The sequence below is a fragment of the Schistosoma haematobium genome, chromosome 4 (genome assembly GCF_000699445.3).
Source record: "Schistosoma haematobium chromosome 4, whole genome shotgun sequence".
Lineage (NCBI taxonomy): Eukaryota > Metazoa > Platyhelminthes > Trematoda > Strigeidida > Schistosomatidae > Schistosoma > Schistosoma haematobium.
In genome coordinates this window covers 21008330-21022102 of record NC_067199.1, presented here as the reverse complement: position 1 = coordinate 21022102, position 13773 = coordinate 21008330, and the positions used below count along the sequence as shown (strand labels likewise).

At 36.9% G+C, this 13773-nt stretch overlaps 1 protein-coding gene across 2 annotated transcripts; it reads right to left on the bottom strand.

Moving 5' to 3' along the window:
• Positions 1-3464: 3464 nt before the first annotated feature.
• RIOK2_1 (Serine/threonine-protein kinase RIO2) lies at positions 3465-13013 on the bottom strand. Of its 2 annotated transcripts, XM_051215941.1 has the most exons (6): positions 12598-13013; positions 12096-12445; positions 10778-12063; positions 8937-9032; positions 5094-5415; positions 3465-4171 (listed from the first exon to the last, which is right to left on the bottom strand). In XM_051215941.1, the coding sequence occupies exons 1-3, from the start codon at positions 12743-12745 to the stop codon at positions 11725-11727; spliced, it is 837 nt and encodes a 278-aa protein (XP_051066485.1). In that variant the 5' UTR covers positions 12746-13013; the 3' UTR covers positions 3465-4171; positions 5094-5415; positions 8937-9032; positions 10778-11724. The 2 variants fall into 2 exon arrangements, with proteins under 2 accessions (XP_051066485.1, XP_051066484.1); XM_051215942.1 differs by lacking the exon at positions 3465-4171 and having other exon boundaries at positions 4917-5415; positions 8937-12063; positions 12096-12751; positions 12790-13013.
• Between the last annotated feature and the right edge of the window lie 760 nt (positions 13014-13773).

The following is a 13773-nucleotide window of genomic DNA, read 5'->3' as shown; positions in this document are numbered from 1 at the left end:
CCAAGCGACTTAACCAACGAATGAGTGAGCATCTACCAGCGTGGTTTATAAAGGGCCAGATAAAAACAATTCGCAGTTCTATCTTGGCACATCTCATTGATAGCGGTCATGCTGTAGATAATTAGAAATCATTTCGAGTGACCTATCGTACACCTCCATCATTTCCCAACGGAGTTCGTTCCCACCTCCTACATAAAGCTGGAGACAGGAATCCGTACATATAACCCCAATTTATGTGTACAGAAGAAATTCGTAACCTCCCTATCCCTCCCATGACCAGTTATAACTCAACTAACGATTCTTTTAAATTACCATTTATTTTATTCTATTTTTGTTATCATTAGCCTTATTTTCACATCTAGTATTTGTTTGTAATTTTCCGCCTCTTGTCGTTTCTATTCTTCACTATCTAATTATTTACTCACTTCTTATTACGTAATGGTTTTAATGTTTTGTGTTGACTATTCTAATTCTACTTACCCACGTTTCACTTTCTATTTCCAATGTTTAACTATTGATATGATTTTTACTAACGTATTTTATTATTCTTACTACTATCAGTACACCTGTCTTCCTACTATCAACTTGTATTTTTACCTATTATGTGTGGTGACCTATTCTATTTCATTGTGATTATTGACCCATACTGCCTTTATTGGTTTAAGATTTTCGTATAAATATTCATGTATATTAGAGTAAAGCCTGATGACGATCTAATTGAAAACAATTGTTCGCTTATATGTGTTGTTCTAATTTTCACAATGGGAATCTTTAATATTTTAAAAAATTAATAATAATAAATTTGAGTCTCGTACACAAAGATCCAGATACACTATAACATTTATTCATTTGCGTCATTATAATCCCGTCCACCGATCGCTGTGATGCAGTTATAATCACCTCCTATCTTCCTCAAACTTAATTTAATCATTTCAGTTCTTCGAAAGCATTCAATTCTCAATTCTTTCTACGCCTTTTCTGATCTTGTTAATTTCTCTCTCCATGTTAATGTGGAATATGGCAACTTGGACCGATGCTCATCAATATTATATCCTATGTTATCTGTAAGTGATTGACTGTAAGTTATTCACGGCTCCTCATTTTATTCAGCATGTACAAAACTTTCACACAAAAGTAATATTTTGTTATATGAAGTTAATTATCTAGTTGAATAGACTATTGATATTCATTCAATTGGGATACTGTAGTTTCCTGAGTGAAGAAGAGTAGTTTTTCCAGATTCACTATTACCTATTATTTAACGATCTAAGCTCAAAATTCGTTAGATATGTATCTATACAGCATTCCTAAAAAAACATACTATTTAAAAACCTGTATAGTGATTAAAAAGAAGAAAAATAGACGACTGTCAGTACCACAATTTGACTTGAAAATTTCAAACAAATTAAGGTCCTGAGCTTGAACCCCGCGTGCGTGCGTGCGCAGCGCTGAGGAGCCATATACCAGGACGAAACGGCCTTCCAGTGCTTTTAAGTTTTCAATGGTGGTCTAGCTTACATCAACTCATGAATTCAACTATTAGAATTAAGCGAATTGCTTTAATCATTCAAACTTGTTGTTATTTGCAAAAGTTGTTTGTTCTACTACCACAAGATTTGAAATTAAGTTGCAAAACTTCACAAATTCAATCTTCTGCCTATTAGATTATCATAACTGTATGAATCTTATTAAGTGATAGGTACTGACTATCGCTTGGTAGCTTGTGTAAAGTGCTACTTTAGATTATTTTATCACTTTCTAAAAATTTTCTAGAAGTTAAGAATGTCTGAAATCACATGTAGTTTTAATTGAATAAAATCCATAGTATATATATATATATATAAACATTTTTTAAACATTAACATTGGTACAAGAAAGCATCAAATACAGATGCGCCACACAAACTATTTGATTTTTGCGAGGGTCGGAAAACTACTCGGGCACCCAAAGCAAAGCAGATGGTTTTCTTAGGAAGCCACACCCGGAGCCTTCGACCTAAAGGTCTAATTCACAAGGCAGTAGAGCAACATTAGAAGATGCAGTCCCATGGTAGCCGGTCACCAACAATTGGTTTACACATCATTTGCTCCCTCAGGATCCTGGAGCCTACGTGCACCATTCGTTTGGAATCAGAATTTTCCAACTCCCCTAGGTAGACTCTCAGTGTGCACCAACCCGGTTAAAGCGCCGGACATTCGCTTTTTGTCCTCTCACTTTCGTAAACAACAGTAATTCCGCGAGAAGGCAGGACTTCCCTTGTAGTGGTTGTATACATGTGTCCATGTGATAGCATTTGGATAGGGAGAGCGGACTCTTCGAACCCTCAGCCGTACCAGGGCATTTGGGGGCTTATATATATATATATATAAGCCCCCAAATATATACGTTACAAACCCTTAAAAAATCTCCAGTAAAACAATTACTTTAAATCTAACAGTAATATATTTTAGTTATCCAAACTCTAAATAAACTTAGTAATTCATATACGAAACTAAGTCCGTTATCACATCTTGCCAATTAAAAATCTTGTTCGAATAGTCATCTGGTAATTAGTCATTTGTTTTAGTGTAATAACTTTATTCAAGTCCTAAACTGTATGATACTGTAGCTAGATGTAATCTTTTAGTAACAAGATAATTGCTGTACATCAATAATGCCTAAAGCTTACATTTATTTAGCAAGTTCATCTAGAATGAATGGAGCGTGAACATATCAAAAATCCCTTTACAAAAACCATAATGAGTTATACCAGTTCCAATTGTTAGGCCTTAAAAACTAAACATGTTCGTTGAGTTCATTTGATAAAACTTTGCCATGCCGACAACCATGAACTACCCCAAGGTCCTTGAAATTTCTATACTCCTTCAAGTCAGTTATCAAAGAAACTAGCAAAACTAAGTCTGTAGCCAGAAAAATTAATGAGATGTTAATGTATATAGTGGCAGAACACCAGTGGTTTACAATACATTCTGGGAGTGTTCATAGCGTTGCTGTTTAGTAACAATAGTAAGTGCATAAAATTCGAGCAATAGTTACTCCTCAGCGATCGCCGTAGATGTAACTGTTGTGCTCGTTCAGGAATTTCGGTAAACAATACATAAGTTATAATGGTATGTAAATTTTTAAAATCTCACAAGGAGTTTGGACAGCAAACGTTCAACTTGATAGCTGTACATAAACTAGTTTTAACTGTGTTCTTGTTTGTTGAATGTAAACCGTTACGAAGGAATACTGGGTCGCATTTTTAGTGACTTCATCCTTAATATGATTGACAAAAACCTCACAACATACATCAAAATGCATGTTATGACTGTAATTGTTGACAAAGTGTTAAGACAAACGCCAGTCCATCTCAAAAATTGTCGGTCCAATACAATATTCCTATTCAGAGAAGACCATCCGAAATGGTTAGCATAAGGCAATTTACAAGACAAACTACAGAAAGTGACACTTGGTTAAATGGACTTGAAATGAAAGAATAACTCCTGAAAAATTCCACTAATCAAATCCGATCATCCATACTGACTTATCTAATTTACATTACACATACATAATCCTCAATTATTTGTGAAAAAAATACTAGGGAAATAAAGAAAACAACTGTTGTAAAACCTACGTAATAATCAGTGTCGAGCTATGTTAAGGCTCTAATTTGGAGGAAATATTTGTTGACTTAGCTTAATTTCTATTTTCACACGTAACTTTGAGTGTTGTCAAGCAAAAGCATAATCAATAATACATTGACCAGAAAATCACTTATTTACAATTTATAAAGTGAACAACAAGATCAAAAACAATAAAAGTTCTGGAATTACGAGAAAACCAGATTTTAAAAATACCGTAACTATACAATTATCTTCTTAATATTGTGTACAAAATATATAAGGAAGATTCTGAAAGAGGTTGAAATATCCACATTAGTTTATGTTAGTAACAGAAAATATAGATACATCTGTTAAAATATTGTTGATCGAATAATTAACAAAATAAAAATAAACAACTTGAGCTATCCAAAAAGTAATGCTTCAGCTTTCATATTAAGACGACCCTGACGTTTTATAGCAGCGCGATTATGACGTTTGATTTGACGATTGAAGTCAACTTGTTTTTGATGTCTTCTTTCACGACGATTACGCTCACGAATTTCCTCAACAGTAATCAAGGCAGGTTTCTAAAGCGAATTCACGGAATAATTTACTCAAATAAGGTGATTTCACTACATTCTGCGATACATATTTTATAAGAGCAAAGAAAAAAGCTATGAAAAAATCACTACACATCAGATACTCGATGTATTGTACTTTATACTTTACTATGTTGTGGAGCGGTGGCTTCATGATTAAGACATTCAACTTTCTGCCACTAAGCCCCAGGTTCAAACTCCGTTCCACCTACTTACGCCTGTTACTCTCAATGGGCTCCAGGCGGAGTTAGGTAATACTATAACCACACACAATTAAATACCTAGTGAATGAGTTGATCTACAACTTTCAAAACGGTACGGCAATCAAAGGACACTTGGAACTATTCTGCAGAGTAGTTTGTCTATCATTCTTATCTAAATGATATGAAAGCTGATTACTGATACCTTTACTCGCGATTCTTAATAAACCTAGGAGGAATTGAACAATTTATTAATTGTTGGCTTTCCAGAAAATCATTCTTTCTAGGAAAATTTTAGGATGTATTGATGACGCTCAATTAGAATTACTATTTCAAAAGAATATATTTCGATAATGATATTAGAAGACGAAGATTATCAGAACTATGTGATATATTAGCGCAATACATTTCGAACAATCTGGTCACACATATACTTGTTAAGAGCATTTATATATAAATGCTCTTAACAAGTATATGTGTGACCAGATTGTTCGAAATGTATTGCGCTAATATATCACATAGTTCTGATAATCTTCGTCTTCTAATATCATTATCGAAATTTATCAAAGGGACTAATTGTTTTAAAAGAATATATCATTCTACCACCTGTATTCACTTCCTTATTGATTTTTTTCATTACATCTAACTGATTCACAATATTTCTAAACAACAATTACGGAGATTGAACGAATGTTATAGAATAAACGTACCGTTGTAATTTTTGTCTCTTGTACACTGTTAATATCCTTTTTATTATTCTTATTGTAGTTTATTTCCTCTAAATTAGATTTATCATCATCATCTTCAATCTGCGACTGATCATTTTCTTGAGAATCAGTAGTAGAATCGATGCTATCCGAATCAGAGTCACAGGTATTTTCTTCATCTTCGCTATTTTCCAATGATGATAATTGAAGTCGAGCAACTGAACCTAAGAGTGAATCTTCTATTGTATGTTTAGAATGGCGGTTGGTAGCATTCTTGGAGATGTAACCCGGAGCTTTTAAATGCACGTCGACATAACCAACTCGTCTACGAAAAAGATGGAAAATGTAATTACTTAAAACCCAAAATCTGAAAGATAATTTGCTAATTCTAAACTAAACGTCAACAATAATTTGAATCTAGTATGATTCACTTGAACGACGATACTAATAACTGGGATTTGGTGTCCTAGATAAATTGACTTACCACCACTAACAATAATCTCATTAAAAAGGAGTTTTGAATAGCCCTTAACCAAACATTTGTAAGGATCTTTATTTTATCGTCATTGATACTAAGGACTGGAATGAGTCTAGTAAAATAGGTTAGTATATGCACTGTGCACAAGAATCATTAGTAAACACAAAGTTGTAGTTAGAATTTGTTAGATCTATAGTAAATGTTCAAATATGAGTGTTATCCGTAATTTTCACCACATATCTATATCCTACTGAAATTCATTTACACAACTTGATGTAAGACGTGACAAGTGAAAAAACTCGATACGAGTTTCCATAGTCTCGATTAATTTTGATGTTTATGTGGATAAATTAAAAATATAAACAAAAAGTATTTGGGCATCCATACAGTGTATTACTATTCCAATAATTGAAAAGAAATGACCAATTGTGCTAACAGTTGCAAAGACTTAAAGTATTCCGACTTTAGTATTTAGGAATAAATTAATTAGTACCAATTGGTATAAAGGCTTCTTAGACAAATGTTTTTTCTATGATTCTACAGTTGATACACTGTGATTTGGCTCGATAAGATAAATAACATGAACAGCAACTAGAACAAATGAAGAGTAGAAGTACAACGGTTTACATTGCGATTACACGGTTAACAATTAATATGTACTGGATTAGTTGGTGAGATAAATTTTGTCGCCTAATACAAACAATTGGAAGCAGTGATTTGTTGAAAAAGAACCAATCTATGGTTCAATCTACCTTTTTTATAGCCCAGAAAGTGTAGATAAGCGAGGTTAACCTAATAAAAGTCAATGTCGATTTTGCTTGCAGTTAGATGTTGATCTTATGTTGGATAGATTTCTCAATAAATTAGCGCTTGGTTTGATAAGATAGAAATACGTTTACGAGAGATGAATTAAGTTAGCTAAAGTCAAAACACCCCGATTATAAGGACTAAGTTTCTACAACCTCCTTACAACCCACTGAACCACGCCGGTCTACTCCGAGTGACCACGAGTTTGACCATAAACGAAGATTGTCGCGTAGTGAAATTGTGCAAAGCTTACGTAAGGACAGAGAAGCCTGATGGTCGAAGCGTGCGAACGAGTTAGCACAGCAGTTGCTACTGGTAACTCCCAAAAGCTCTTTCAACTCACCCGAGTCACTGGCGGCAAGAAGTCTGTGAAGATGACGAGATGCCAATTTATAACATTTATCGACGTCTTGGACGATGGACAGTTTTTCAAGGTCCGGCGGACCTGTTGCCCGGCGACATCAATCAGACTGTCCTGCCCTCGGTGGCGAGTGAAGATCGATCCATCTAATGAGGCGGAATTCCCTAAGAAATTCCGACTCCTGAAGCGTCACAAATCACCAGACCCAAACCAATTACCTCCAGCCCTTTTTAAAGGTGGTGGCAACCTTCCGGTTAAAAAACCGACTGAGTTGTTTACAAAGGTCTGGAAATTAGAGAGTGCTCCAACATCACGGAATGAGTCGATAGTTGTCCCTATCTTTAAAAAGGGTTCACGTCATTTCTGCAAAAAACTATAGGGGGATATGTATACTTCCGATTATGTCCAAACTATTGGCTTCCGTCGTACCTCATAGATTGTTCAAAACCTGAGAAAGATTGACTCGCGAGGAGCAGGCTAGTTTTCGTTCTAATGGAGGATGTATTGATTATATCTTCACTCTTCGCCAAATGTTAGAACACCGTCATACTTATCACAGGTCAACAATCGTAGTGTTTCTTGACATTAGGGTCACCTACTATTTGTTGGACAGCTCTGTTATCTGAGATCGTCTATTGAAGAATGTCTGAGTTTATTAACATTTTAAAAACCCTATATACAAACACTTTAGGCAGAATGACGGCATACAACCACCTCCCTCCTTTGTTCCATTCAAGCGATGGGGGTGACAGGTTTGCCCAATCTCACCATTACTCTACAACTTTGTTGTCGACGACGTTCTGGAAACAGACCTGATGGATGTAGGGAGTAGTGTAGGTCTGTTGCCTGAAGAAATACTTTATGACGTTGGGTATGCGGATGACATTATCTTACTGAGCGATGATACCCAAGCCATGCAATCTGCACTCAATCAGTTGGCAGTGTCCGTAGATATAGTGGAAGCCGGGTCATCTTTAGAGCCTTCGTGACGTTAGTCTAACTGTAAAAGATCGGGTCCACAACGCGTCGATGAGAGCGGTTTTGCTCCCTACTTATGAAACTTGGCCTCCCCGAGTTGAGGTTGTTAAACGACTTCCTGTGCTTGACCGACGTTGTCTCCGAAAGCACTGACATCCAGTGGCAACGCCATGTTAGTAATGCCGAGATACGGCACTGTGTTCGGGCGCAGAGACGACGATTCAGTCGGTTATCATCTTGGAACACTGACTTTGATGGCTTAGACATGTTCTACGAATGTCGTCCCAGAGAATTCCACATCGTGCATTAGTTGCCGACGCTGGAGCCGGTTGGGAAAAGCAGAAAAGTAATCAGTGCACAACAAATATTAGTACAAAGGGGCACCGAATACATATGTGCCACACAAGTCACTCGATTTGTATGCCGTCTGTGATACTGCCCGGGTGCACAGACCGAAGCAAGGGTCACATTCGAAATCGTCGACCTAAAGGTCTAATTCACAAGGCAGTAGAGCAACATTAGAAGATGCAGTCCCATGGTAGCCGGTCACCAACAATTGGTTTACACATCATTTGCTCCCTCAGGATCCTGGAGCCTACGTGCACCATTCGTTTGGAATCAGAATTTTCCAACTCCCCTAGGTAGACTCTCAGTGTGCACCAACCCGGTTAAAGCGCCGGACATTCGCTTTTTGTCCTCTCACTTTCGTAAACAACAGTAATTCCGCGAGAAGGCAGGACTTCCCTTGTAGTGGTTGTATACATGTGTCCATGTGATAGCATTTGGATAGGGAGAGCGGACTCTTCGAACCCTCGACCGTACCAGAGCATTTGGGGGCACGACATGGTGTCGTGGTATGAAGGAAAGCTACACAGGACTGGCTTCTGTAGTTCCTCTGCCACTCCCTGGTTGAGGTACTAGGGATGGTTCAATACTGGCTTGGAACGTTATCAAATATGGCCCACAATAGAAGCCTGTGGCTATCCTGCTGTAACTTTCTTAATAAAAGGAACGTTACTTCTTTAACTAAAAAATTTTTTGGTTGTATTTTTCGTAACTGGATTGCTTTACCTATTATTTTTATTATTTTACTCACCAATTTCTGTCCATTGTTGCTTTTCTTTTATTATACTCACCCTCCACTACTTATCTCTTAGACCTATCGTCATTGTGTGGTGCATATACATTTAGTGCCCCATCGTACCAATGAGAAAAAACTTACTTTATAGAATCGAGGGAAGATGGTAGATCGTTGAGTGGAATATCGAAATAACGGCTGAAAAAGTTGACAACACCTTCTGCATCTCGTTCATATATGCTAGAGCAAAAGTAAGAAAGGAAGAATACTGACTAATAGAGCAGGAAAATAGAATATATATTTAATCATCTCTTAAAACGATGTCTTAAGTTCTAAATTGTTGGACTTATAGTGGACACTTAATGTAGAAATTAACACAACGGTTTACAAATGAAATGGAAAGAATAAGCACAAAATGAGATTAAAAAGAGGACTCAGTGCAACAGAAGACGAAAGAGAAAATTAACTACTCTGATTAATTTCTCACCATCACTTAAAACTGACGTAATCAATAACTCGAAAACCCAAAATTGTCAACCATTTAGCTATAAGACTTTAAACACCAGCCACACAAAGTATTATTGTCAGCTTTGGTTGATACAACATTTTATTATTTTTACACACACCAGGAAGAAATTTGAAACTAAAGATATATAATAAAGCTTACTAAGCTATTTATGTTTATACGGACTTTTATGGTACCATTAAACTTGTCGCTTACTCAAAAACTTGCTAGTTTTATTACTGATGATACAGTACATACTTATTGGTGGGTGAGGAATAGGAACTCTACTATTGTGTTCATGACAAATGTGGAATATGTGCCAAACATCCTCGAACTTAATCTTGTATTTCGAAGACACTTTCATGGTGTTCGTCTGCTAGCGTAACAGGATCTTAAAACGTTACAATAATGAGACAATTAATTAAGCAACTGATCCTGAAAGTACCAGAATTTGGAAATCACATTCAAAATGCTAATAATAAAGCACAGAAGTGCGGTATACAATGATCGTCATTGGCATAAGAGCTTTGAATTTTAATCTCAGGGTTGTGAAATCACTATCTTACAGTTTCAAGTGGGGTTAGCAAACCTTAAGAGTTGAGAAAATGCTTCAGGTCGAACATCTACATGTCAACCCATCGTATTATTAATCGGATCATCGACTTTAATGGGTATTCAAGTGAATTTCGAACAAACACACGAATCTCAGAATTGTTTTGAAATCGACTGTGTCAACGGATGCTGAGAAGTAACAAGCCCTCAACTTAAATATAACACACTTCGCCAAATTTCTTTTACAATAGTTTTTCATTCTAATTACTGCCTTTGGTTCTAACTGTTAGCCTAAGCCACATTGGTAGATGCAGACTACCTGGCTGGGGTTCGCGTGATAACCGTAATCAATGGGTGACATGACTCAGGATCGGTTATAGTGAGGCAAATTGCGAGTTCTAGTATTCCCCCATATAGTTTTCCATTTTGTTATGACCTTGAATGTCTGACTTTTCTATCACACGATTTATCTACCAATCCGAGTACGACCTATACGAATCTTCACACTAGGCCAACCAGTGACGTTCAACCGGTGTGGGCAGTTTAGCGTCCTTATTGGTCCTATGTCCTCCGAGCCCTTCCACTTGAGTCCAGAACACAATACCAGCTTCCGAATCAAAGCAGATCAGAGCAGATCATTTATTTCAGACATACCCGGTTTATATATCAACCAGACAGACCGCAACGTACCATAAAATAGGAAATAATATTTGTACACAAATAAGCCCAAAAAGTGGCTGTGAATGTGGGAGGCAGTAGTTAATAAACTCAACATAACTTAAGAACCGTAAATCGTACAATAATAAATTATAGGTCAAGACAAAGCTTATCATAAAAGGAATAAAAATATACATAGTGTAATCGTTGAGTAGTTATACAATAAGAATATTTATAGAATATTAGTCCATGAATAGCCCTCGGAAGTTACCTGTAATTTAATGTTCACCGGATATAACACATTTCATCTTTTTGAACCATATTCTCTATATTAGGTCTTCCCCATTATTATTGCTGCCAAATTATTTTGTACTCTCATTTTCCTTTCAGCGTGATAGTTTGACAATGAGGACTTGGCTCAATTAATGCTTGTGGGAGGCTTTACGCTGATTATGACTGACTGACTGACCACTAATAGTCACAATCAGCATCCAACCTGACCTCTAGCTGAGACTATCTTTGACCTGTGTTTAATCATCTCTCTTTATTGTCACACATTTTACACTCTGTGGGAATACCATGTTAGTAATGTCAAGGTTCCGCAGTATATTTCTCAGTACAGTAACGATACTTCATTTGATGTCACCATTATGAAACACCGACTTGGCAGATTGACCATATGACCGATTCGAGGCTACATAATTTAGTATAGCGACGACCCAAACCAAAGTTTGTTTTTAACAAATCGAATCAATGTGACAGTCAATGAATCCGTAGACTCATAAGAATGTTTAGTAAAATTGTTTTCAAGGGCTGCGTCCCACTTTTGGTCGTATATGATAAACTCAACAGTGTTTCTCAAACTGATCTTAGTAATCCTGACACCTCGTGTGCCAGGAGATTCACATAGAATTTTCGTTTCACATCGTATTAAACTCCAGAGATAAACACTCAGATAATTTCATACACATAGACCAATCCGTAGATTTTAAATTTTGAACTTCATGGTTTCTGAATTATTTATATCGATAATAACTTTGTTGAGATAACATTAAAAAGCCATTCAATGAAACAGTAGCCCTACAAACAGCTTGTACTATCACAACTGAGTTGAAAACCATTATGACGTTTACGCAAGTTCTGGATTGTAACCGATAAAGACATTCGAGATGCTAAAAATATAGGACCTCGGAAAGAAGAATTTAGTTGAAAAGAAGCTCACGTGTTAGCTAGTTTGTGGTCACGACTGATCATTTGAGGGAAGTCAATAAGAACCAGCTTGGGATTACTAATCTCCGTATTTTCTTTAGGGTCCAAATCGGAAACCATCAGATTAAACTCATTAAGATCACCATGAACAAGACCAAGAGAAGCAATTCTTTCCAATATGTTTTTGGCTTGGTAGTAAAGTGACCGTGCAAAAGCAGACTCATTGGAATTCAAAATACTCGGAAGTATTCTGTAAAGTGGCAGGCTATCAGCAATATATGACATGACGACAGCATTTCGGTTGTGGGTGTAAGGGATAGGAACAGCGATACCATTACTCCGAAGGCTCTATGAAGATCTAGAGTGAAACATTCACTTACCTGCATCATAACGAACTCGCGTCTAGATGCTAGACGATCCAAATACAACCAAGAGCAACTACTTCTGTGTTGATGATAATCTCGTTTTTCTTTTACTTTTCTGAAAGACGTTCTCCCAAGTCTGTGAAATTTAACAACGACTGAATCTCCTTCGTTTGGGAAATCAAACAAAAGGCCTTCTGAGCCATCTGACGAACGCCCACATCGCGCACCAGCAGCAGCAATGTAGACATCAGACTCTTTTCCAGCTCCAATCATTGTTCCTAGACTTTCCAATTGCTCTGATTTGAAAAATTGATTAAGAGCAAGGTAGTCGTAGCCCAGGTTGGTAAGACGATATCCTTTCATCGCTGGAAAAAAAAACACGTCATTAACCTTCAGGAACGCCAATATCATAGTAACATAGTTAAAGATATGCAAGCAAATTAGCATTACGTTAACTGCTTGTATATCATAACAGTTAGTTTCAGATAAGATCATGGTCATCATGAGGAACACTTACAATGTTTGTTATCAGTTTCGTAGGCTACCAACCTATTTAGTATTAACTGTTCTTGAACTAGATGGCTGAAGCCGATACAACTTCGTCTAAGGTGAGAAATTTTAAGTGCTAACTCTGGAGGCACGACTTCGTGATTTTTTAGTCCCATCTCGATCTAAAAGCAAGAAAGGTTTGTGAACTCCCAGTTCTTACTGCTATTAAAGCACGCCAAGCTTCACTGGTTATATATCGGAAACGATCCATCTTAATGCACTTTGGCATGATGAACTGTAGTATTTGTATAGGTAAAAATGTCGACGGATATGTATTTCTATGCAGAAATCTAAGCCAAATACGCCACGCTGGAACGCAGCAGTTCAAATAATTACGAAGTCTGGGGTAATGACTGTCCAATAATCAGTATTCCAGTTTCAGATCACCATGAGTTCTGCAATCTACTTAATTACATAAGTTAATCTTTATCCACAATAATTCTTCATATTTATTTCAGGAACTCGAAAAATGTTCGAAAATTGCTTTTCGTAGCGGTAAATAGTTTTAATGAAGACATCTATCTGAAGGTGTTCGGTCACGCATACGCACCAGATTACGAGTAGGTATGCCGTACTACGCATATCTTACAGCCGTCAGCCGGTTTACATTAAACGCTTCCCGATACATCGATAGCCTGCCAAATATATCTTCGAACCTCTTAATTTTTGACTTCTTATTTCACTGGATTGGCATACCTCGATTATAAAGGTGTTACGTGTACATGTGTTATCAAACTCCGAATACCTGTGGAATGCTTAGTAGTGAGGCTGAAGTGATCCGGTATACCGAATCCTAAACTGTGAGTCAGTTCCTTATTGGAAGATTATGTGTAATTTTTTTACTTTTACACATTGTGATGTTGTTTTTATATCTCCGGTTACTTTTGCTCTCATTGATATATTGTATCTACATCATGATGGAACAGACACCCAAGTTACCTATTATTAAACTACTTTCGCCTACCACATCCCAGCTAGTGTCATCCTGGAGCAATAATATAGAAGTATGGTCCTGCTACACTAAAGCTGACTCCCGCGAACGCGGAGTGACAGATTCACGTTCACGATTTCTTGCAGTACTGAAGGCAGTGCCGCACGGATCAGCAGCAGACATTTCGCTATGAATACGAGAGGTCACCGATCA